This window comes from Engraulis encrasicolus, chromosome 7, assembly GCF_034702125.1.
Source record: "Engraulis encrasicolus isolate BLACKSEA-1 chromosome 7, IST_EnEncr_1.0, whole genome shotgun sequence".
Lineage (NCBI taxonomy): Eukaryota > Metazoa > Chordata > Actinopteri > Clupeiformes > Engraulidae > Engraulis > Engraulis encrasicolus.
In genome coordinates, this window is record NC_085863.1 from 35,003,009 (window position 1) to 35,026,737 (window position 23,729).

General features: G+C 44.7%; 1 protein-coding gene across 3 annotated transcripts; it reads right to left on the reverse strand.

The window, feature by feature from the left end:
• Nucleotides 1-107: 107 nt before the first annotated feature.
• On the reverse strand, nucleotides 108-22,181 carry scaf4a (SR-related CTD-associated factor 4a). 3 transcript variants are annotated; one of them, XM_063203313.1, is made up of 20 exons: nucleotides 22,025-22,181; nucleotides 18,690-18,773; nucleotides 18,218-18,262; nucleotides 17,928-18,089; nucleotides 16,059-16,200; nucleotides 15,463-15,626; nucleotides 14,264-14,347; nucleotides 13,590-13,678; nucleotides 13,225-13,384; nucleotides 11,658-11,867; nucleotides 11,052-11,143; nucleotides 9,726-9,907; nucleotides 8,891-8,991; nucleotides 8,060-8,173; nucleotides 7,013-7,169; nucleotides 6,379-6,491; nucleotides 4,544-4,700; nucleotides 4,184-4,264; nucleotides 3,796-3,873; nucleotides 108-2,818 (listed from the first exon to the last, which is right to left on the reverse strand). In XM_063203313.1, exons 1-20 carry the CDS (start codon nucleotides 22,052-22,054, stop codon nucleotides 1,344-1,346), a joined length of 3,720 nt encoding a protein of 1,239 aa, XP_063059383.1. In that variant the 5' UTR covers nucleotides 22,055-22,181; the 3' UTR covers nucleotides 108-1,343. The 3 variants fall into 3 exon arrangements, with proteins under 3 accessions (XP_063059383.1, XP_063059382.1, XP_063059381.1); XM_063203312.1 differs by having other exon boundaries at nucleotides 11,052-11,140; nucleotides 14,108-14,347; XM_063203311.1 differs by having other exon boundaries at nucleotides 14,108-14,347.
• Between the last annotated feature and the right edge of the window lie 1,548 nt (nucleotides 22,182-23,729).

Consider the following 23,729-nt stretch of genomic DNA (forward strand, 5'->3'; position numbering starts at 1 on the left):
TATTTGTGATCTAAGTTACATTATTTTATGATATCAAGCTGCTGATTTATGAATACATTGTGGCATCACTAGTACTCTCAGGAGAGTAAATACAATGTGACGTAATGTTTTGGTATGAAAATAGTTTATTCATCCAAACACTATTGCTGATTTTTTTTGCGAAATATTTCTTGGGTTGATTTCTCCTTCTGTTGCTTAAAAATGATAGAAAGTTCTGCAATATGTAAACACTTCGGTCATAAAACATTACAACAAAAAAGGGCATTATTTTCATATTTAGAGTTGACGTCTGTATTTAAAACCCAGAGGAAAAGAATAAAAACATTTCATCGCTCCAAAAAATCTACACTTTTAAAATACAAACATATTTACAGCATAGACATTTTTTTCTTTTGCTTCTCTTGATAACATACTTGTTTCTTTTGTAACACTTTATTTTACGGTTCACATGCTAGCCACCAATATATGCATAATTACTGTCTGTATCAGTGGTTTATAAACCATGTGTTAAGCAAAATCAAGGGCCTACTAGGTCCTATTATGATTATATCAATAAAAAATGTCTCATTGGCAAGGAATTTATACGACAAGAAATTCGTGAAAACATATCTAACAAATTGCTTACAGCCATATGCCAGCATTTATGGAAATCTTCAAGCTGTTCTCTTAGTTTAGTGAAATTATGTCAGGTCCCAAGCAAGCAATCATCATATACGGTAATCATATGGTACCAACTAGGTTATTTCCAGAAATGATGAAGTATGGCTTCAACACGTCTTAGAAATCACTTATACAGACTGTTTGCACGGCATGTATTAGTAGCAAAGTAACCCCTAAAATGAACTGTTACCATTTCTTCTTTTTTGTTACACTTAATGTTTAGTTTTGTTAAGCTATCTGACCGACATTCGTTCTCAGCTCAGCAGGATATGGGGATTTCATGGAGTCCCAGAGGTGAGGGAAGGCTCTCGAGAGGCTCACATATAGCGCATTCAGGCCGACTGAGAACCGTGCTGGTGCCATTCCTGCACCTACTTGCGAACCAGCCGTTGTGTTCACGCCAAAGATTTTAGCGTTCGCAAAACCACAAAATAGTTCTTTTTTTCTCTCCGCGAACCGTGACGACAACGTGGCCGCCAGCAGGTCATCCCGGTAACACAGTCACGTGCTGAAAAAGTTCAGAGCCCGGTATGAACACGGGTGGTTCGCAGATAAGCACTTTAGTGCCGAACGCTCCGTTCTGGTCGGCCTGAAAACGCTATTATTGTTCTGCACACTGTCCACATAGTCCACATTGACCGCGACAGTCCGCCTCACACAGCTTGAAGCAGTGAGACATGGCTCTACGACTCTGAGGCCTCCGCAGCCTCTGTGGTGTCGCTTAATGTTGGTGGTGACTGCTGGTCCGCTGTGGGTTTTGAACCCTCCGCCTCCTCAGTACTACTCCTCCTCTCCCCCCCAGAGCTCTCCTGCGTGCTCTCCTGTGATGGGGGAGGCTCCTGCTTGGCAGGCGATGGCTCTGTGGTGACAGCGGCAGGCTCTTTTGAGAGAGGAGGAGGAGGCGGTACTTCTGTGGCGTCGCCGCTGCTGTTAGTGTTCGAAGTTTTTTGGGCGCTGCTGCCTTGCTCATTGCTCTTGTCCTTTTCTTTGTCTTTGTCCTTATCCCCTCTGTCCCGGTCCCCTCTGTCCCTGTCCCGTTCTCGGTCCCGGTCCCGGTCCCCACCCCTGTCTCGGTCCCCTCCCCTGAGCCAGTCGTCGCGGTCCCATCGGGAGCTGCGCTCTCGGTCGCGGCCACGTCTGCCTGGTCGACCGTGCTCCTCTGAGGACGAGGAGGTGGCACCACTGCTGTTAGAGTTCTTGTTGGTGTCACCTCCCCTCTCGCCACCACCCCGGTCACCTGCCTCAGGACTCCGCCTCCAGTCTCTGCGATCTCGTTCCCGCTCCCGATCTCTGTCCCGATCCCGCTCTGCCCTGTCTCCTCTCTCCCTGTCCCCTCTGTCCCTCTCTCCTCTGTCTCTGTCCCCCCTCTCCCTGTCTCCTCTGTCTCTGTCTCTGTCCCCTCTCTCCCTGTCTCCTCTGTCCCCTCTCTCCCTGTCTCTGTCTCGATCTCTGTCCCTGTCACGATCTCGCTCTCTGTCTCTGTCCCTTTCTCGGTCCCTTTCCCAGCCACCACCTCCTCGATCTCGCTGCTGTGGTGGTTCATCATCGTGCCAGTTCCCAAACCTCTCCCTCTCCCTCCCCTCTGAGCGGTCTCGATCTCCCCGTCCTTCGCCACCAAACGGCCGCCTCCCAGGTCCTGGTCCTCCAGGCCCTGGTCCTCCTGGTCCCCCGAACCAGTCGGGCTCCTGATCTCGACCGATAAAGTTGGGGTTCCGCTCCTCTCTTCTGAAGGGCCTCATGTCCCTGCCATCTGGCCCTTCTGGCCCAGGGCCCCTAGGCCCCGGCGGCCGCATGAAGGGTGGCCCGGGTGGTCTGGGGTGTCCGGGGGGCCCGGGAAGACCAGGAGGGGGGCCCCCGGGTCCAGGCGGTCCCAGAGGAGGCCCCCCTGGAGCGCCCGGGGGTGGGGGGAAAGGCCCCTTCATGGGGTGAGGAGGGCCCGGGGGCATGCCAAAACCCCCCGGGTGAGGCTCGCGGTGCATCATCTGCGGTGGCCCCCCTCGGGGCATCATCTGGGGGGGCATGGGGGGCATGTTGGGGTGCGGAGGGGGCATGGGGAAGCGCTGCAGGTGTGGAGGGGGCATCACGGGCGGCCGCTGCAGGGGCATCATGCCAGGTCTTGCACCCAAGAGGCCACCTGGCGGAGGGGCACCCTGGTTACCTAGAACGGATAGATTGATATTTTGAATAGCTAAATAAGTCATATTGTTGATATTAAATAGTTAATAACTGATATTAGTGATATTAAATAATGCATGTTATTGATAATATTGTTTTTAACACTTGAAAATAAATTGCTTGATGTAAGCAAAGAAAATCTGTAGTATAACAAGTCATCGTCATCATCATCATCATCATCATCATCATCATCATCATCATCCAAACTAATGTGCAATGTGCTACTCTTGCTCGTCACATCAAGCAATTTATTTTCAAGCGTTATACTGCATGTTGTTCCATGCTTGATATCAATACAAGCTGTTGTTCCATTTTTGGACCAGCAGACGACAGCAAAAGTACTATGATAAGATATCACGTGACTATGTGAATATTATTACGATAATAACTGAAATATGATGTGTATGTGTACGATTGTTTTATGATGTGTATGATGTTACTGGGATAATTACTTTGCCTGATCCACACTATATGTCCACAGACAGTGGAAAGGAAATAAGAAAAATAATATTATAATAAAAAAATAAGAAGACAAAGAAGATTTTGACTGGAAATTAGAACAGGGAGAGTGATATAGGGTCCGAATTTGCCAGTTTGTGGCATGGTGTGTTAGTAGTGTACACCACAGCAACCCCTACTACCACTAACAGAATTAAAAATATTACTATAAATGTAATCCCGTACATATCCAATATATAACATGACAAGAAAACCTGGAGGCAGAAGCATTTTGAGGCTGAGGACAAGGCGGTCGACTACTATGTACCCACATAAAACTTACATTTTTCTTTTGCTTCAGACACTTAAGTTTTTTCGACGGTATAGCTTCCGTCTTCATCAGAGGGTCGGAAGCTATACCGTTGAAACGTGAAGTAAAAGATAAAACATTTACATGTCTGAAGTAAAAGATAAAGTTTTACTATAACAGCTAGACATAATGAACGCCATACGTATACGTACCCATCTGCTGATTAGGGTTGTATCCATCAGAGCCCTCACTGTTCCTCAGGTCACCTGACTGCTCCTCTGGACCACCGCCTGGCAATTCAAGAGCACAAACAAACAATGCATCACAACAGAGGGGTAGACAGAAAACAAGTGACCAGGCATCAATCATCAAAGAGGCTTCTGTGTCTCTGAACTGTGTGGTGCCGTGGATGGATTTGACCAGACATTCATTCAGTCTGTATAACCTCTAGTTTAGGGGGCTTTAGGGCGTTCATGTGTTTCCACTTTCCCTTTTCTTCCATGTACAATTTGAGTACACAAGCAAAGGCAAACGGGCTGTAGCCAGGGTTGTACTGCAAGCCATAAACTATTTGCTACATTTGTGCAGTTTTGTGCTTACCTGGGGGCATGCCGGGCCCTGGCATGTGTGGCGGGGGACCAGAGGGACCCATGGGTGGTACAGCACCGGCTGGGAGAAAACCTGACAAAAAATAATAGCAGCGCTTACATTTTTTATGCAGTTAGTCACAATAACCAAAGCAATGGACCCCGGTTGTAACAAATTCCATGGCTCTGGTAAGAGCGTTTACATTTGCTATGCAGTTCATCACAATAACAACACACTCAGATTTTTCTTCTTTCTTTTTCTTTTCTTCTTATTCATTCATTGCAGGGTCAGACAGACGTTTTGACAGCAAGAGCCTTCATCAGTGTAACAAGGTCAAATAATGAAGGTGTGCGGTTAGTGCGTGGTCCATACCTGGTGGCATGTGCATGGGGTTGAAGCCAGGCCTCATGAAGGGGGGAGGGGGCACTCCTGGGGGGAAGTTGGGAGGGGGCATGCCCACTGGCCCAGGGAAACCCGGCGGCGGGCCCTGTGCTGAGCCCATCACTCCCATTGGCTGACCTGGAGGTACCTGAGGAAAGTGCATACTAAGAAGTGAACTCCAAAGGCCCGTGACCGTTTCTCAAAGGATTTCACGTCATCGCAAGTTTTGTTTCAAAGGGAAGTGTGCTTCAGAACTCTACCAAGTCGCACAAACTTAAACACAACAACATAAACCCACATGAACAAGAGGTTGTGTCTTGAAGCTCTTTCAAATCCCTCTACATGCTACAATCCTACCATCCCAGCAAATAGGAAGTGGTATAGGATGCATTTCACCACGATCCATCAGCCGGTCTTGGAAGCATCAATTCAAAAGCCCTAGAGATCTGCACTACACCATCCCTGAGATTGAATTACATTTACTGATGTTAGGGGCTTTTCCAAGGGGCCATGACATTTTCTACCACTGTAAATATAGAATATACTCAGAAATCAAAGTAAGATTTTGGACAGTCCAGTCATTTTTTGTGCCAAGTTTCAAGTGGCAGATCTAAAGGGGAAAGGGGAAGTGTGTGGGTGGAAATGTAAGAATTGTGGCAGGGCTGGGGTTTCATGATGGTAATGATGTCAATGATGTTATTTTCGGCTCAGACATTGTAATGATGTGTTTTTTGTTCAGTGTGTTCAGTGTCCAATTTTGTGGATATATGTGGATTGGATGCATGGATGTGTTGGTTCACGTATTAACTAGTTGAACAACCTCAGAGAAAGGAGGATGTAAAGACATCATATTACCACCGGGTAGCAGTGTAGGGTTGCTGCATTGGAGGGAACCATGCTCATGACACCAGAACAAGTGTTAACAGGCAAATCATGAAGCCATGTAAATGAAGACTACCACTGAGAACCCGGTTTACCTCTTATTAGAGAACACATGACATTACAGACTTCAGGTGGTACAAGCACAGGTAAAGCCCATCAATTAGTTATAAATTGGTAATTAATGTCCTGCAATGAATACGTTTCTAAGATAATCCACACACACACAAAAAAAACATCAGTACAACAGTAAATAAGTACAACAGTGGTTTTAGATGTGTTTGCACCACCTATATGTGCTACTGCTAAAAGACCATTGACCCTCATAGAAATTACAACAAAGATGACAAGTATTCCAGTTTCCTAGGCCCACCGTATGCTTGCTGCGAGCTGTAAATTATGGCGCGTCACCGCAAGCAATAGACTGCACATACTTGCTTTAAAAGCAGTTGGCGAAGACACAAAATACTGGCGGTATCATCCAGGGGGGAGAGAGCATGCAGCATTGTGATGCGGAAATCAGGAACACAGACGGCAAGGAAAAAAAAAAAGAGGGGCTCCCTGGGTAAGGACACAATACTGCTAAGTATGATCGCAAATGTTTGTAATTTCGGACAAACTCAATGAGACGCTCTTAAAAGTAGCTGCCATTGTCGTTTTCATCAGAAGCAAACGTGTGGAACTGTGCAGTCTCTCACTATCGCCCCCCGCGACTTTGAAGATATCACACCTGACGCACGCATTTGGCTGCTGTGTCCAACGCGCGCAAAATTGACATTAAATACGCATGTTAACGCGTTCATGAACGAATAGTGCATGCGCACGCGTATCCTACAGCAAGCATGCCGAGAGGCTTAGAACTTAATTCTTCAGTTAATACGATCTGGATGAATGACCGTCTTCAAAAACAAAAATGCTTTATATTAAGTTTGATCCAAATCATCTACCTGTCCAGGTGGGCCTCCTGGCTTGTCCTCCCCTGGGTTGGCTTCCACTCGGCCGTTCTGGGACACCTCATCTGTCCCATCCTGCAGCTCATGCTGCTTAGCACCTGGCCAGTCTGACAGGACAGACAAGACAAAGCAGGGATGGTGTTACAGAGTGGTAGAGTACAGTAGAGAAGAGATACTTTATTTTATATATACATGATTCCCCAACGTTCAGCATTTTAAAAAGGGAAGCTGGGAGGAGAAATAAGTGGCAAATTCCATACTACTAACCTGTAATGTATTTGGATTCTAGTGCACTGATAATATCCAAACTAGCTATTTACAGCAAGAGACGGACTGAAACACGACTTTGCTGGTTTATTCCATTTGCAAACTGACAAGAATTACACATCCTGTTATTCTGATACAGGAATATCAACGTGCCACCAGATGGCGCCATTACATGGTAACATGAATAACAGAGACACATAGATAACAATATCGATATGCAATAGAACCACAGCATCAACATGTGGACACAGGGTAGAACACACAATGCCAAGCAGACACAAGAACAAGTCTTTATGCCGGGCAACTTACAGCTCACAGTGAAGGAAAATCTCAACTGTCCCCATTTGCAGTGCTGGTTTACCTGGCGATAAGGAGTCGGTGTCCAGCATGCCCCCCTCTTTACAGTCCTCCAGATCCTCTGGCCTCATCTTGCTCCAGGGGATATAGGTGACCCCCTGCTCCACGTCCCAGAACTGCTTGTGCTCCGCTTTGATGCCCTTGTTCAGTGCCCATGCAATCTGAAGCAAAACAAAAACACAAGGTTAGGGGATACCCATCACTTATCATGGTGTTTTTCCATATGCCTTAAAATCACATATGCTTTCAGGATTGCTTGTATTATAAGGTGAGCTATTGAGGCTAATGGTTAGGGCAGTGGTTCTTAACCTTTTTTTTAATGCACCCCCTTAACTGTGCCCAAGAGAAGTTGCGCAGCCCCAACCCAAATTTCTACATGTGTATATGCACTAAAACATTGCTTGCTTCAATTTGGCCTAATTATATTGTTCGCTAGTAGAATTTTTGGTCACAACCTCAACATAAACAAAATTCGGCGCACCCCTTGAAATCTCTGCCGCACCCCCAGGTTAAGAACCACTTGGTTAGGGCATTGGTCTTTCATGGTCGAAAGATAGCAGGTTTGAATCCGATATCAGGAGGAAGAATCTTGTTAAGAGTGAGCAAGGCACCTGAGTCCACATTGCTTCAGGGACTGGAGCCAAAACCCTGTACCCAAATAGCTTTGAATGTGTCTCTTAAAGTTGCACTGTGAAAGACTGTGGCCAGAATAGGTATTGCAACTATGCTTCTCATTGAAGGTGTGTTGCCTAGTGCCAAATTTGATCTTTTCACGAATATTTACAAAGTAATAAACTAGTACTAGTATGTCCAAAGTACAGTAAGTTTGCAGCTAAAATGTCTATTCTGGAAATTCAAAATAGCAGACCATGTATGATAAGTGCAATTTTCCCAGTCATATTGAATACATAGAATTTGATGGTGGTGGTAAGTATTTTTTTAATAGGTAACATTTGTGAATGGGCAGCATGGATTCTGGAACTCAACTACTAAAAATATTACACCTTTAACTGTAATGAAATGTAAGAGTAATATGTGCTTGGTCATTCACCTTGATGGCTTTCTGGTTGACTTTGAAGGTGCCCCTGCTGAGTTTCTGCAGGGCTCTATAGGCATCTTGCCGATGGACCATGACGATGTAGGCACAGCCACGAGGCGGAATCATCTGCTCGACACAACATAACACCTCATTTCATTCCCACACACTACTCACACAGTTCTTACCATTTTGCAGAGTTAACCACATGAATAGGTAACACTTTGAAATAAGGGTCATTTCACGTGAAATCAGACACTTAGGGACCCGCCCGTCACGCATTTCAATCATACTTGCTGTGCCTGTTTAGTAGCAAGGTAGCACCCCAGAACTGCATTTGTGGGAATCTGACACCAATATTAAGGGAGAAACAGACTAGCAAAGGTTTACATATGAGGGTAGGACACTATGCATTCAGCCTTGATTATATCAGTCAGTGTAAGTCACAAAAAGCTCTTTTTTGGCTCTACAAATTACACACACAGCATGGAATACAACAACCTTCAGAATATGAATTATGATACATTGAAAAATTAAAAATTGAATATAAAAAAAGTATATTTTAAAATGGCCTGTTTCTTGTCTGAACATAGCCTGTAAGATCATAAACAACACCTGATAATGGGGTGTTTGGTTCTTTATTCATTTCAGAGATAATGGGACTCAAAAATACGGCATCACACAAATTACATTAATCAAGGCTGAATGCATAGTGCCCTGCCCTCATAGGTAAACATTTGCTTGTCTGTTTCTCCCTTAATATTGCTGTCAGATTCACACAAATGCAGTTCTGGGGTGCTACCTTGCTACTAAACAGGCACATCTTTATTTGATACTTGTGCTTACATTTATGGAGTCTATCTGTCCAAACTCCTCCAGCAGAGACGCTACGTCCTGCTGTTGGGTCCTCTTGTCAAGCTGTCCCACCCACAGCGTAGTGCTGCACACTGTCCCCGGCAGAACGACATGGGTGAAACAAAAGCAGGAAGTCAGTAAGCCATTACTGTAAATGTAACCCAGAATGATTTAATTGCCACCATATGATGTTCTATTCATGTAGAACGCATTGCATTTTCATTTTGAAATTGGAAGTTCACAAAGTCATTACAAGCTTTATGTCTTAGGATGGGAATAGGCTGATTTGGTTAAATGGCGCCCTCTTTTGGCAAATACGATTATAACAATAACTGATTTTCCCAGTTGTGTTCGATCTCTAAACCATTTTAGTGGTAAGTTCTTTTAAATATGAAGTTCCATGGACGCAATTGTAGGTGTGGATGGATGGTGGGGGGCATGTCCATACCACTGTTGAGGTAAACCCAGCTTGTCCCCACCACTTTCTCATAAATATAATGTAAAAATGACCTAGACAATGACCCATATTAATGTACTCTCCACTTTCCAAGCCAAAGCTCCACCTTTGGCAAGCTCTATTACATATGAAGGACGCCACTAGCATATTTCACATTAATGACAGCACTGTTGCCATGCACAGTTCCTTCTCACACCAACGAAGCCGAGGTTAAAAATAGTATCCCATTTTACGTTCCCTAAAGTGGGTCTCACCAGCCAGCTAATTCAATTCCCTGTGCTGAGGATCACTGCACAGCTCATCAAGATATATTTATCGGCCTGAAATTAAACTGCAGACCTCTAATAAAAACTGATCCGACGACCTTACCGCTCAGGGTGTGGTTTTTGAGGGGAGGGAGCCCTTTGCTCCGCCTCTCCCGCACGCGGTCCCTGTCCTTCCTCTCCTCGTCTCTCGAGTGGTGCCGGCGCTCCCGGGAGGAGGAGCGCGACCGCCGGTGCCGCGTCCGCCTGGAGCGCGAGTTGGAGCGGGAACGTCTCCTCTTTGGCGATCTGATCCCAGACAAAACATACAAAAACCTTCACTAAATCTTGTATAAACCATAAAACAAAACAAAAAACCTGTACACACGTTGACACTATTGCACTTTAAACACACGCACACGCACACGCACGCAGTACAGGTACAAGTACTCTTAATTTCACAGCATATTTTATATTTGTAGTTCTATGCATGTGGCAAAAAACTGGTTCAATCCTTCCTAAAGCCCAAATACTTCAGGACAGCCTCATGATGAAAGACTTTGACTTCAGGGTACACAGTTCAATTCGTATACCAGTAGGGAAAGAGCAAAAGACATGGACTGAAGCAGCGCTCTCCTGCACCCTCATCCACAGCTGAAAAAGTCATAAGCAAAACCATCTCCATAAACTCACATTATATTAGCTGCAATAAATGTAAATGTAATGACCCGAGGTCATTCATATCATCCATGTCATGCACTCCCCTCACGATTCCAGAAGTACCATGGGGCACATAGAAGTGGTAGGATCCAATCCAGGCCAACTATTGAAAGTGAAACCATGGGCCGTGGTTCAAATGGCTAGGGTACTGATTGTGGCGCCAGAGACCCGGGTTCGATTCCGGCCCGGTCGCTTCCCCTGCCTCTCTCCCATTGCTTTCCTGTCTCCCCCATGCATGTAGAACAACATTGTGTGAAGTTAACCAAGACATCAGGGAAGCTCAGAAAAGCCTTACTCACTGAGCTGGAAAACACCATTTTAGTGAACTGGAAAGATCAAATCGTTTAGCAGAGACAGACAGCAAGCATCCCCTGGAGACAATAATCACAGGAGCTGGAGCTGGTCATCACAGGACCACTCAGGTCCAACTAGGTCAGAAAACACCTGCGGTCATATTTATATGTTTGTTCTTAGTTACACAATGAGAAAGCAATGTTGATATAACATGAAAGCTTTCGTAGTTCTCATTGGTGATTAAAAAAAAAATCTCCCCCTTAAACAAAAGAGTTTTTGTCACTGTTTGGGGCACTGTTTACATTTTGTTTATTCATTTTTTTCATACCAATGAGATGAATCCAACAGCAACTGAAATAGCTTTCCTCATTTAAACCACAGACTGCCACTGATGTTGTTCTGATTAATTTGATTGTTTTAACAGTAGCCGTTGTCTCACCTGGAGCCTGAGCGTGAGTGAGACCTCCTGTTGTCCGGCCACTGTCTTCGGTCCTTCACTGAAGGAGAGTCCATGCCCACGGGTCCATCCTGCTAACGCACATACATCATTTATGATCATCATTAATGGTTCACAAAATACTTCAAATAATCATGAATATTTTGATTAGCAAAATAATGCCATAACATGATAATAAATACCATATCTGAGGTCACAAAAGCAGACACAATGGTAAACACTTCAGTGAAGATAAACACACGAACGTGCACAACAACATTTGCGCTACCCCACCATCTTGCACAACCTTCTCTCATCACACCACTTGAATTTCAATTACACGCAAACTGAAAATAGCTCTTATCTGCATGTAAACAAGTGTTTGTAAAACAACACACACAGTGGGGAGACACGTTTGCAGTGAGCAGGGGGGGGAAGGGTGGGGTAGGGGTAGGGGAGAGGTCAGCTGTCCTGAGCCCAGGGAGAGAATTGGGTCGCCAATACATTGTATTGGGGATCCAATTTTCTCTCAAATGACTGTCTACAGCTCCACCAAAGCTGTCAGTGGTCCTTGTAGTGAGTAGTGACACGCTGGGTGGTGAGACTGACCTGTTGATGCTGGGCCATGTGCTGAGGGAAGGCGGCGTTGTTATTCTGGGGAGGGGGGTATCCCCCTGGGAAGCCCGGGGGCATGACTCCCTGCTGAGGGTGTGCCATCCCTGGCTGCTGCTGCTGCCCCATGGGGGCCATCATTCCTGGATAGGGCTGGGGAGGCATCATGCCAAAGCCCTGGAGCTGCCCATTGGGAGGTAGAGGAACCTGACAAGAGGACGGCAAAGACTGCTTTAGGGCAATTTATCTATTTATTTGATTTCCCCACCAGGTTACAATTTCCATAAAATTACATTATATTTAGTAGACGCGACTTGCCCAAGTCACATACAATCGAGAACATCATCCATTGCATACAACACGTGCAAATACAAAGTGCTTTTTTTTTTAGATGGGACAGTGTGAGAGCTGACTGGAAGCGAATGGTAAAGGGAGACCGTATAGGGTTTGGAAATGACCCAGTCCGGATTCGAACCTGGGTCCCATGGACATGTAGCCTGTATGTGATGAGGTGTGTTAGCTCTCTGCGCCACAGCACCCCCCACGCAATTTAAATTTTAACTATAAAACACTCCCTGGAATACAAAGTGATTTGTCTTTTGCTGAGCTCGAGCATCATTAGGGTATTGATCCCATTATGTATGCGGAGGCCAGGTTAATGCATACCACCTTGTCTCTTCTGCCGCACAAGACATGGGATGCATTAAGAGAGAGAATCAATGATTGGAATTTTAATGGACCTTTAGTAGCAGCGAAGATGCACACAACGTATTAAAGACCAAATAAACATTCTTGCCGGAACGCAGCGTCTCTCTTGTTATTGGGACGACATAGACAGACGATATGGCATTACAATTCTTTTTGAGTGTGTAGTAGTAGTGTACGGGTTATGAACACCACCCGTTTTATGAATGAGTTGATGAGCATCTTATGAATACACAGTATATATGGAAAGCGTTACCAAACATCCATTAGTACATGCTTATTGTAACAAGGGGAAGTGGTCTAATGGTTGGGAGTAGGGATGGCGAAAATTAAAAAAAAACTCTTAACCGGCTACTGAGATTCATTAACCGGTGGTTAACCGATAATCTTAAATTATATTATTAAATATAACATTCACGTGCCTGATATACACAACACTGTTTTTTTTTCTTCACATAAGCCTTTTTTTTTTGCTGCGCAGACAGGACCTGCCATGTCCAGCCACTGTTGCCAGATGGAAAATACTGAATTGTCGTTTATTTGGGGCTTTTTGGGAGGAAATTATTATTATAATTATTATTATTACAACCGGTTAACCAGTGGCAGAAAATGTTAACCGGTTATCGTTTATCAGGTCGACTATCGGTTAAAGGGTTACCGGTTAACATCCCTAGTTGGGAGTAGGGCTCATGGGGTTGCAGGTATCGAAACCATTCCACCCAAAGCACCCAACTCCACATTGCTCCAAAGTAGCTTTGCAGTAAAGCATCAACTAAGTGCAATGCCATATAATCTTTCTGATCTTAATAACTCTAACAAATAACTTTCACGGTTTTCAGCCGTCTGCTCCTGTGGTCACCTGCTGTGTGGGGTTGTGTGGCTTGCCCATCATGGCTTGTTGGAAGTGCTCCATGCCGGGCATCTGGGAGGGGTGCTGCTGGGGGAAGCCTGGCCGGAGCTGCTGCTGCTGCTGCTGCTGCTGCTGGGGCTGAGCCTGACCCATGCTGTCCATGTGACCGCTGTAGACACAACACAGTGAATCATCAATGTTTTTGGGGGGGTTTATTGTTTTGCTTTTATAAATATTAGGGCCGTCACGATTCAGCATATGAATCGCAATTACATTTGCGAAAGGGCCACAGATTTTGTGTCCCAAGGGGCCATGTTCATTCCGCATAATTCTGGGAGATCAAAGCTGGATAGATGCGTAGGTAAAGGACTTACAAGACCGGCTGTGTCGAGGGCGTCTCGTCCTTCTTTGTCTCGTCTGCACCTTCAGGCTCGTCATCGTAGTCGAAGCGATCTAGGAGTGTCTGCCAAAGCAAGACAAAGAATGTCAAATGAGTTTTAAGTAAATACAGTAGTAACACTGCTAAAGAATACTTTTGTGTAGAGAAGATGAGAGATAGCTTTGCACTGTTTCACAGAAAGTTTAATAAAGCGATACCACACCCATTTATTGGAAATAAGCTGATTTCCCACCTTCCCTTCAGTATTAATGCTTTCTGCTGTACTTAAAGCCATTCTCTGAGTCTGGCAACACACATTATACCTCCAAACTATCATATATTATTGAATAGATTGAGATTCAATGATATTTTTTTTCCAGAAATGGAGTGGTATCGCTTTAAGGAGTGCTGGCACGCTTAACAAACAACATCTTTGAGGCAGAAGGCACAGCTGCTGCGGAACTATGTAGAGCTATGGTAAAACATGTAGCAGACGTCGTTGTTGTGCCTTACTGGGTCAAACGTGGCCTTTTTCTCAACAGACTCGGCCATGGTCGGTGGGTGGGGGGGCATGACGGCAGCAGCGGGAGAAATGATGGGGGCGGCAGGAAGAGGGACGGCGGGGGGAAGCGTGTGGGGGTGCATGTGGAGCTGGGCTGGGGGTAGCACCTGCACTGGAACGGGGACGCTGTTGCTGAGCGCTGGGGACTGAGGCTTGCCGGGTTGCTGGAAGGTCTGAAGCATCTGCTGGAGCTAAAAGGGCACGTGAGGGAGACATGGAGGTTTAGGTTACAATCTGTCATCTCATACTTACATAAAAGACATGATGGGCCTGGATGGACAAAAACACATTTAATGAATTTCCTAAGCTAAATGATACATCATACAAAATTGTAGTTTGCATCATTTTCTTGTGTTAGATATTGCATACCTGCTAAAAAGACGGATCTCAACACAAGCTAATGAAATGAACATGTGATAATATGAAAGAGTTTATCAAAATTGCATGTTAACAGGTGTGGCCAATTAAGGGAGGCATGGAACACTGAAGAGTAACTGCCAGTTTTTTTTATTTTAGCTCTAGAACTCTGCTATAGAACACTGCACAGCAATACTCATGAACGGTGTGACGTTTTCCATGTGCATTATGCCCTTTTGTGGGGGAAAACAGCTTGAGACAAATCAATTGGTGGTGCTGGGGTTTAGTAAAGGAAAGATAAGGACCTGTAGACTAGCGCTGTTCACGCGCAACATGCTGAAAACACGTTGTGTTGCCGGCTGTTCAAATAATATAGCCGAAAAGCCGTGGCTGAAGCATGGACTGTGTTCATTTAGGCAAGCCAATGTAGCATGTCCAATGAGACATTCGGTTTGTTTTCACTCATAAAGGGGCATAACGCACAAGTACCCGGATGGCCGTTCATGCCTATCGCTGCTTGCTGTGTGCTAGGCCTAGTGGGTCAACCAGAACAGGTGTTGCCAATTAAGGGTTTCATTCTCAACTGAAAAATGTTGGCCTAGTGGCAATGGTGTTAGTTTGAAGGTCAGATGGTTGCAAGTTTGAATTCCATTTTGAACCAGACTGCATTTCAGATTTTATTACATACAGTGTTCATTAGCTAAGTTAGAATATTATTTTTAGTAAAACTGTTGAGCTCTGGCCCAAAATGCAAGCTCGCATTCAGCATTTTCTGTGAGAATGCAGTCTAGTTCATACATTACAACTTGGTCATTGCCATTCTGGTAACAGCAAATTCATAACAGGGGCCATGTCTTACTGGACTAATATCATGTAAATGGTGAGGGGACCATTGGAGCTGGTTGAGGAAGACCCAGGATTTGGTGCCATTGGAGGTGAGGTGACTCACCTGCTGTCCTTGGCTGGATTGGAAGAGCTGTGCTACGGCCGCAAAGGCGTCTGAGTTCTGGATCTGAGGCACGGCGGCGGCGATGGAGTTAGAGGTGACGTTGGCGTTAGCGGTGTGAGGCTCCGAGACGGTCGCTGGGTCTGGCACTGGGGTGGGGGGAGAGGCTGTGGAGGACAGGTTGCAGAATAACACAGGGGGGAGAGGTTAACCTTGTGTGTGGTCACATGGGTCAATGACGGTTTAGTAGTAGTTTTTGTGTATAATATAAAAAGACTATTCATTGAGGTATGGAAAAAAAAAACATAAAATGGTTTAACACTCTCATAAGTAGAAACATGTGCAATTCTACCATTTGTCACCTTTTCCCCAACTAACCCTTGTGCCGCATTTCATCTAATGCCCCCCCAAACACACACAATTGTCTGTACCATGATGGCTCTCATTGCAATTCAACACAGATGCACGCACGCACGCACGCACACACGCACGCACGCACGCACACACACGCACATGTACACAGCGCTTTCTGATGGGAGCTCAGGCAACTATCGGTGCTCAGAGCACTTATCACTAATCAGCACTAATCATGGTCTCACCTCCGTCAGGCCCTGCTGGGTCCATATCCGCCACCGCTGCCGAGCCTCCACCCCTCGTGGCCATGTCCAGCAGAGGCTGGATGACCTCGATCTTGAACACGCCATTCTTCTGCCACAGGTTCAGCACCCTCACAATCTTACTCTGGGGAGGAACGTAGAAAAGAGGAGTTTAATCAAAACAGTACAACAATATCTCAGATAGGTCAAGTCAAGTCAAGTAGGTTTTATTGTCAATTTCTTTACATGCACTGGTCATACAAAGAATTTGAAATTACATTTCTTGCTTTCCCATACAGACATAGACTAATCTAGGTAAGGACATAGACAGTATAGACATAGACAGTACTTATACATGGACTTAAGACAGTATGGACATAGACAGTGCTCATACAGACATTTAAAGTGCAAGACTGGACAACAGAAGACTTGTAGAGGACATACATTAAGAGGTATTTGTTGTGCTTTTGTGCTTTTCCTAAAAAAAGTCCTTTATAGCGTTCTGACATGGTAATAGTAGCATTTTGAAGAAAAATAAATATTAAAGAGGTCTGTCAAGTACACCAGCAGCAGTGTGTGTGTGTGTGTATGTGTGTGTATGTGTTTAGTGCAGGTAGAAGGTGCGGTGTGCGTCTTGTGTGTGTGTTCGTGTGTCTGTGTGTGTGTGTGTGTGTGTGTGTGTCAGTGTGTGTATGTTTGGGTTTAGTGCAGAAAGTGCAGTGTGCTTGTGTGTGTGTGTGTGTGTGTGTGTGTGTGTGTGTGCGTGTGTGTGTGCGTGTGTGTGTGTGTGTGTGTGTGTGTGTGTGTGTGTTTTGAGTTAGTGCAGGTTGAAAGTTCAGTCACAAGTATAGTAGTGCAGGTGGAATGTTCAGTCGCAGATATGGTGGTGGGGGATGGAGGGGGGTGGGGGTTGTCAGTGGCCTTGCTGGCTAGAGGCTGACAGTGGAGGGAGAGTGGGTTGAGTGTTCAGCATCTTGATCGCTTGGTGCATTGTGCTGCTCGCCAGCCTGGTGGTACGGGAACGGAGGCGCCTGTACCTCTTTCCAGAGGGCAGGAGGCTGAACAGTTTGTGTGCAGGTGTTCTACGACTCGGATCGATGGAAGGAAATCTTATGTCACTTCGATGGTCAGAACTCAAAATCAACAGGATATAGTAGAAGAATGTATTCATTGGAACTATTAGGGTATCTCAAATGCCTGGTGTGATGTGTGTGTGTGTGTATTCATTGGAACTATTAGGGTATCTCAAATGCCTGGTGTGTACAAGTCTCTACAAGTGTGTGTGTGTGTGTGTGTGTGTGTGTGTGTGTGTGTGTGTGTGTGTGTGTGTGTGTGTGTGTGTGTGTGTGTGTACTCTACTTAATCCTGTGCTAAAAAAACCCCACACTAACCCTACTTTGCATCTGCATTTACTGTTTTGTATATTTCCTGTGCACTTGTGTCTGCAATGTATCTGTATCTGTGATGTATGTTACAGCATGTCCTCAATTGTAAGTTTTTTTGCAAAAAACGTCTGCCAAATGTAATGTAACGTAATATCACCGCTCGTGCTTCAAAGTCGAGGTGAGCTATATGTGGCGCAAAGTGAGAAACAAAAGGCGCATTCAGGCCATGCCGGTGCCCGTCCCCTACGCAATACTTAGGGTTCGGGAACCGTAAAGTTTGTTCAGGATGCAAACCAAGAAATATTTGAACGTGCCCGTGGACATCAGCAGGTTCATCCGGGTAACAAATGGCCACAACAGAAAAGTTCACAGCCAGGTCTGAATGTGGGAGGTTCGCAGGGTAGCACTTCAGTTCCAAACCTCTCTAGTGTGGGAACAGGCACAGACACTGTTCTGGTCAGCCTGAAAACCGTAAGAGAGCTCTTACCTTGTCTTCAGACGGACACAAGCAGAGATTCTCGAAGGTGCCGGTGATGTTTTTGGTGAACCTGGGCCCGAACACGTCCTTGTCTGCTCCAAACTGGTGTCGTGACTGTCTCACAATGGAGTCGACCACATACAGCCCTGGAACTTTGTACTCAGGTTTACACTACACGGGACACAGAATGACAAGGGCACGTGACAGGAAAACGTCACCATCTCATCACAGCTCTAAATCCAATGTTTCACATCATGACAAATACTGCATGCTTATGCAACAGAACCAATATGACTTACCTTTTTGATGAACTTTTCAACAATCTGAACAACGTGTTTATACAACTGCCAAAATAAAAGGAGGAAAGGAAGACGTGTTAACTGGACGAAAGGACACAATGAAAGACTGCAGCCAGTGGTGATGGATGGATGGACAGAGAGACAGACAGGTGGATAATAGCAATCAGAGATGGCAACGTAACCCTCTGGCATGAGTTTGAATGGATTACACTGCACTCATGCTTAAGAGGTGCAAAACATAAACAAAAACGGTGAAAATTTAAAGAAAAATGTTTGCACACTTCAATATTTTTTGTTCTTTTAACTACCAAGCTTTCGGTCAAAGACCTTCCTAAGGGAACAAACAAAAGTGGAGCACCTGACACGGTGACACCTGAAAAAGGTACATTAACTCGAGAACTAAAGGACATTTACGGAGAGATGAACTAGGTGCACCTACTCAAAGAGTATAGCTTGCTGACTTTGACTTTACCTTTATGGCTTTGATGGCAGACTTGGTGATGGAGATCATTTTCGCCCGGGAGATGGGGGGCTTTGAATCCATCAAGGAGAACAACTGTGTTTCATGAATACAAACAGGAGAGTAGGGAGGTTATAATCAAACTGATGAGGTGAGTGTGAGAAGAGGAGTGTAGAGAAGAGTAACTTTATGTGAGCTGCTTCAAAGACACACCTGGCAGCACGCAATGGTATCAATTCAATAAGCACATAGCGGACGTCTGCATCCAATGTTGACATTACATATCACATGACATGACATGTCCAGACAGCAGTTTGTCAAAATGGTAAAGGCCCCAAAAATAAACAATCATGCCACTCTTCAATACACTCTCCTCCATTCAAGCCTGGTATTTGTAACATTGGTAGCACTAACAGGGCACAAACTGCTAGTCCATCCTAGTTATTCAACCAGTTTATGGCAACAAACACTAGGGTGAAAGTCGAACCATCTCACTGGAAGACGCGCCCAAACTGTTACTGATAGGCCCGTACAAATAGAACTAACTTTCTTTTTGATTAAGAAACCAGAAGCCCCTTCATCATTCTGTCGGGGTTTCAAACACCGTACCATCACAACAAATACATCCACTCACGTTGGCTACTGCCAGAGGTATTGTCACAGTCTTGTGCACAACATCACTGTTGATTGATCAAAGTGTAACGCTGTCAGGTGGGAGGACCACCACATTATTTGGCCCTCATACGACATTAGTTCTAATAGAAACAGCAGCTAACTACTCCTAACATTGATGTATTAGAGTATTTCAAAAGCTTGCTCAGCTTTCAGACAGCTAATTAGCAAACTCCAATGATACAGGTCGGTGGCAAACCCAAAGCATTCTTCAGAAGTTCTAGGTGCAATCTTGCTAACGTGCAACGGCTATATGTTTTATCAGCCAGAACCATATTTGACATAAAACTACCTGACCAACAGTGCCTAGTTCATGGTTTTCAACTGGATCGGACAACGTGATTCTTGAGCAGCCTGCCCGGGACACTGATTGGCATCACGTACTTGCTAACTTCGACTTTTCTCCAGCTTCGAGGCAGTCATTTTAGCTACAACTAGCCACATTGCCAGCTAGCCAACAACATGACGGCTTGCACTCTAGCCAACCCAGTGTTTCCCACAGAAATTTTGGAAACTATGGGGGCAGCCGGGGTTTATTTTGTCCGTGGGGGGGGGGGGTGTCTTCTCACGCGGGCCTTTTTTTTTCGGCGGGGGGGGTGGGGGGTGGGTTGTATTCTTGCAGCGTAAATGCAAAACGGCAAAACAATGACTACAGTATGACATTGGCGCATGGAGAAACTGTAGGCCTGGGCCTATATTTCAGCCATTTATATTTTGAGAAATGTTACCCATGACTTGTATAATAGTAGTACATTGTCATTGTCAAAAAATGCAGTACAGTGAATAATTTCTGTTTACAACACAGCTTCATTCGTCCCTCATGTAGGGGTCTGGGAAACAATAAAAAAATAAAATAGGAGCACAGATAAGAATTTAAGAGCACTGTGAAATTGTTAACGCATAGACAAAAAGGGTCTTAGAGGGTAGGCTATGCCTTTTCCCCCACACATATATGTAGGCGTACACATTCTACATGAGGGGTGCTGGTCACAGGGCCAGTTTTTTCCAAATTCCTCCCATTAAAAGGGCTGAACAACATATTACACATTTATGTCTATATTCACATTCATTACACATTAATTTCTATATGCAGCCCGATGTCTCCTCTGCTGTGTCAATGAAGGTCTGTCACCAAACTCATTACAACTGTAAAACAAAGCCTAGGGAGTGTTAGTAAACTCATCCCAACTGTCCCTTCTCTGAAGGTTTTTTATATTGCTCCCAAACCCAAGTTAACTACAACAACTTGACTAGGCTTTTGATCACTGTCTTTCAAGCACTTGTGGTTCTCTCTATAGCAGGGGTGCCCAACCTTTTTTTAACCAAGATCTACTTTTGAAGTTGATGGTCTGCCGTGATCTACAAAGTCAAATTTAAGGATGTCAGTATGAAAATTGAAGACCACCATTTATTAATCACCATTATTATGAACAAAATGTTTTTAGTAGGCTACTATGGCCGTATCTTTTCAGTGTGTTTTTAAAGTGTGTTGAATAGCCTATCTTTACAATGCAGCACTGATGGTATGTAGAGATAATTTCAGTCATACACAGTCATAAACAACTGAAACAATTTCAAAATGATGAACATTTGGTATATAAAAGGCACATAGGCCCTATTTCTAAAATATGATGAAGCATTATCATGCCTTCAGTGGTATAGGCTACAAATTAAAAAGGGCTCAGAAATTCACCATTTGTTATGGGTAAATAGTAGGCTACTGAGAGAGAGAGAGAGAGAGAGAGAGAGAGAGAGAGAGAGAGAGAGAGAGAGAGAGAGAGAGAGAGAGAGAGAATTGGTTAACACCACCCCTGTTAAGTGTGACTTCTTCTATGAAGGTTTTTTTTTCCAGCTCTCTGGGACAGTAGCACAGCAAAGGCTTTCTATTGTGAGTTTGGCCAATCGTTTTGTCCACAACTGAAGCAAGAAACAGCACAAATTGAAGTGAATTCCATACATGTAAACAACTAACATTTCCCTTACACGCGGCACGCGATGTAAACGCAGTTAGCGATGATGCATGCGACTAGCGATTTGGGCGAAGATCCTCGCATATCGGCGTGTCATAACGCATCGTTGCGCACATGTTCTGTTACTCACCCGACGTTACACGTGTGCACACATGAATCAACTGTAATACCCTTACGGTCACTTCCTAATGCTTTCCCCTCATTCTGTGTTACCGTGGGACTAGGCTACTTATCTAACCAATACAGAGTCTAGGATGTATTTACTCCAGGAGGAAAATGCGAAGGAAATTCAAAATCGTAATTCAAATCGTTTTTAACAAAAACGGATAGGCCTATCGTTTTAAAAAAAAAAAAAAAATTTTTTTTTTTTTTTACATTTTCGTAAACTATGGCGGCCAAATTTAAACTATGGCGGGCCGCCATAGTTTCCTCAATGTATGGGAAACACTGCAACCCTTTGATCATTCAACGCAAACCATGACTTAAAATTGCTTTAGCTCCAGGTAAGGCAAAGAAACTGCTCTGGAAACCACAATGCATTGGATAACAGGCCTTCAGCGCCAATTTGAGGCCTTGCACATAGCAGCACAGCCTTAACTAGCTTAGCTAACTGGTCAAAGACAAACATTAGCTAGCTAGCTAGCTAACTTTAGTCACTATTGTGAATCATCAGCTCCGGATTGCCAAAACAAAGACCAGACAAACCTCATGGTTGAATGCATTGACCGCGTCCATGGTTCCCGGCCTCGGCTGCGTATTCCTTTACCGTGCAAAATCAAATGAATGTTTACACTTCACCAAGAGGCCGGCCAAACATGTCCGCTTGTGTGACTGGTAGTGGCTGCTCCACAGACCGTCGGCTCTCGGCTTGCATGGGGTGGTAGTCAGAGCCATACAGAGGGGAGAGTCGGGCAATCTCCGCCGTGTGCTTAGGCCGACTTCCTCTTTAGCAAAATTAGCTGTTTTAGCTTCTCAGTACTGCTCAGCGTTGCGAATGTTAGTTCCTAGCAGTGGGCGTAGCACATAGCAAATGCAATGCAGGGAATATGACAAGACTTGCTGTTCATAGTAATAACTTCAGATAAACATCACAGATGGTAAACTGTTGTGATTATCACCACCGAGACAGTTGTTGGTTTACATATTTGTGGTGATTACCCCGCAGTATTGTTCGTTAGTCCTTATTTTTGGCTGTTAATGTGGTGGTTCTATGTTGAGTCTATGGAAAGACAGCCGCTTTAGGAACACCCTTATCTCGCTGAAAGGCGGAGCTGCCATTTAATTCCTGGTCCTCCAATTGCGTAACTCTCCCCTCTGTATGGCTCTGGTGGTAGTGAAGAAACGAAGGGCGAGATGGGATTGAATTGTTTTCATTGTCAAACAGTAGATGGCAGCATATTATTATCTTGTATGTAGCCTACACTGTAACGCGGTTGTGGCCAGCTGTGCTGTGTGATGGGGTTGAAGTTCAGTCCATCACTAATCATTAAAAAGAAAAAAAAAAGACAAAAAGGAGAAAAATGTTATTCTGCAGAGATGAATGATGGACATCCATTCTCAAATTTAGATGTCTAGAACTAGGCCTATGTCATAATCGCTTCGATTTTATTAAAGGCCTATCTTTTGGCCTGATGCTGGGACAACACTTCAATATATTTTGGCAGCCATGGCGTAAGGACGTGTTTGTTTTGTTTTTAAAATATTTTTTTATCCTATGTGTCAACACATTTACTCAGTCATCCTGTCAACACTTTTGTAGTAGGCTAGTATAACACACACACAACTTGTACACACTCCCACAGGAAGGCTTTTACATGGGAACGCACAAGGACATGTATGGTTGTTTTGTATATTTTGTTCTTGGACATTGAAAAACAAGTCTGTGTGTGTGTATGTCTCTAAGCACACACAAAGATGCATTGCCAATGCCCTCTCCACAGTACTGCTGAAGACTCTGTCTGCACCAATATGTGATGGCATCCCGGTGGGGGTGTAAGCCCTTGCATATGTCTGCATGTCTAGCACATACAGAGTGGAGTCCAATATGCGGACTTCCCTCCTCCCTTGCTCACTTGCCTGCTTGTGATCTCATGATGATGTCACTGACAATGGAAAATGAATTCAATATCTTGCAAAAGCGCAATTGTAAAGTCATTTTCTCATTTGCAAACTGGATGATGAATGAAGAATAGTCCCCCAAAAATGATTTTGGCTAGGCTGACAGCTGGGAAACTTTATTGTTTTCTCCACGGAGGAGGGGCCAGGAGGCGGGGCGAGGAGACAAGCACAAGTGGAGGAAGCAAGGTCGCATATTGGGATGCACCCACAGTATAGGTGCCCTCACCATAGCTCTGAAAAATGCATCCTATAGTGGGAGTGTGAGTGAAGTGAAGTGAAAGCTAACTGGGAA

Excerpts from the sequence above, each read along its gene's own strand:
- scaf4a (XM_063203311.1), bottom strand. The coding sequence starts at position 22,054 with ATGGACGCGGTCAATGCATTCAACCATGAG. Across the intron at positions 15,627-16,058 it reads CCCAGCAGGGCCTGACGGAG|CCTCTCCCCCCACCCCAGTG; the intron begins GTGAGACCATGA and ends TGTCCTCCACAG. Across the intron at positions 14,348-15,462 it reads AATCCAGCCAAGGACAGCAG|CTCCAGCAGATGCTTCAGAC; the intron begins GTGAGTCACCTC and ends GTGCCCTTTTAG.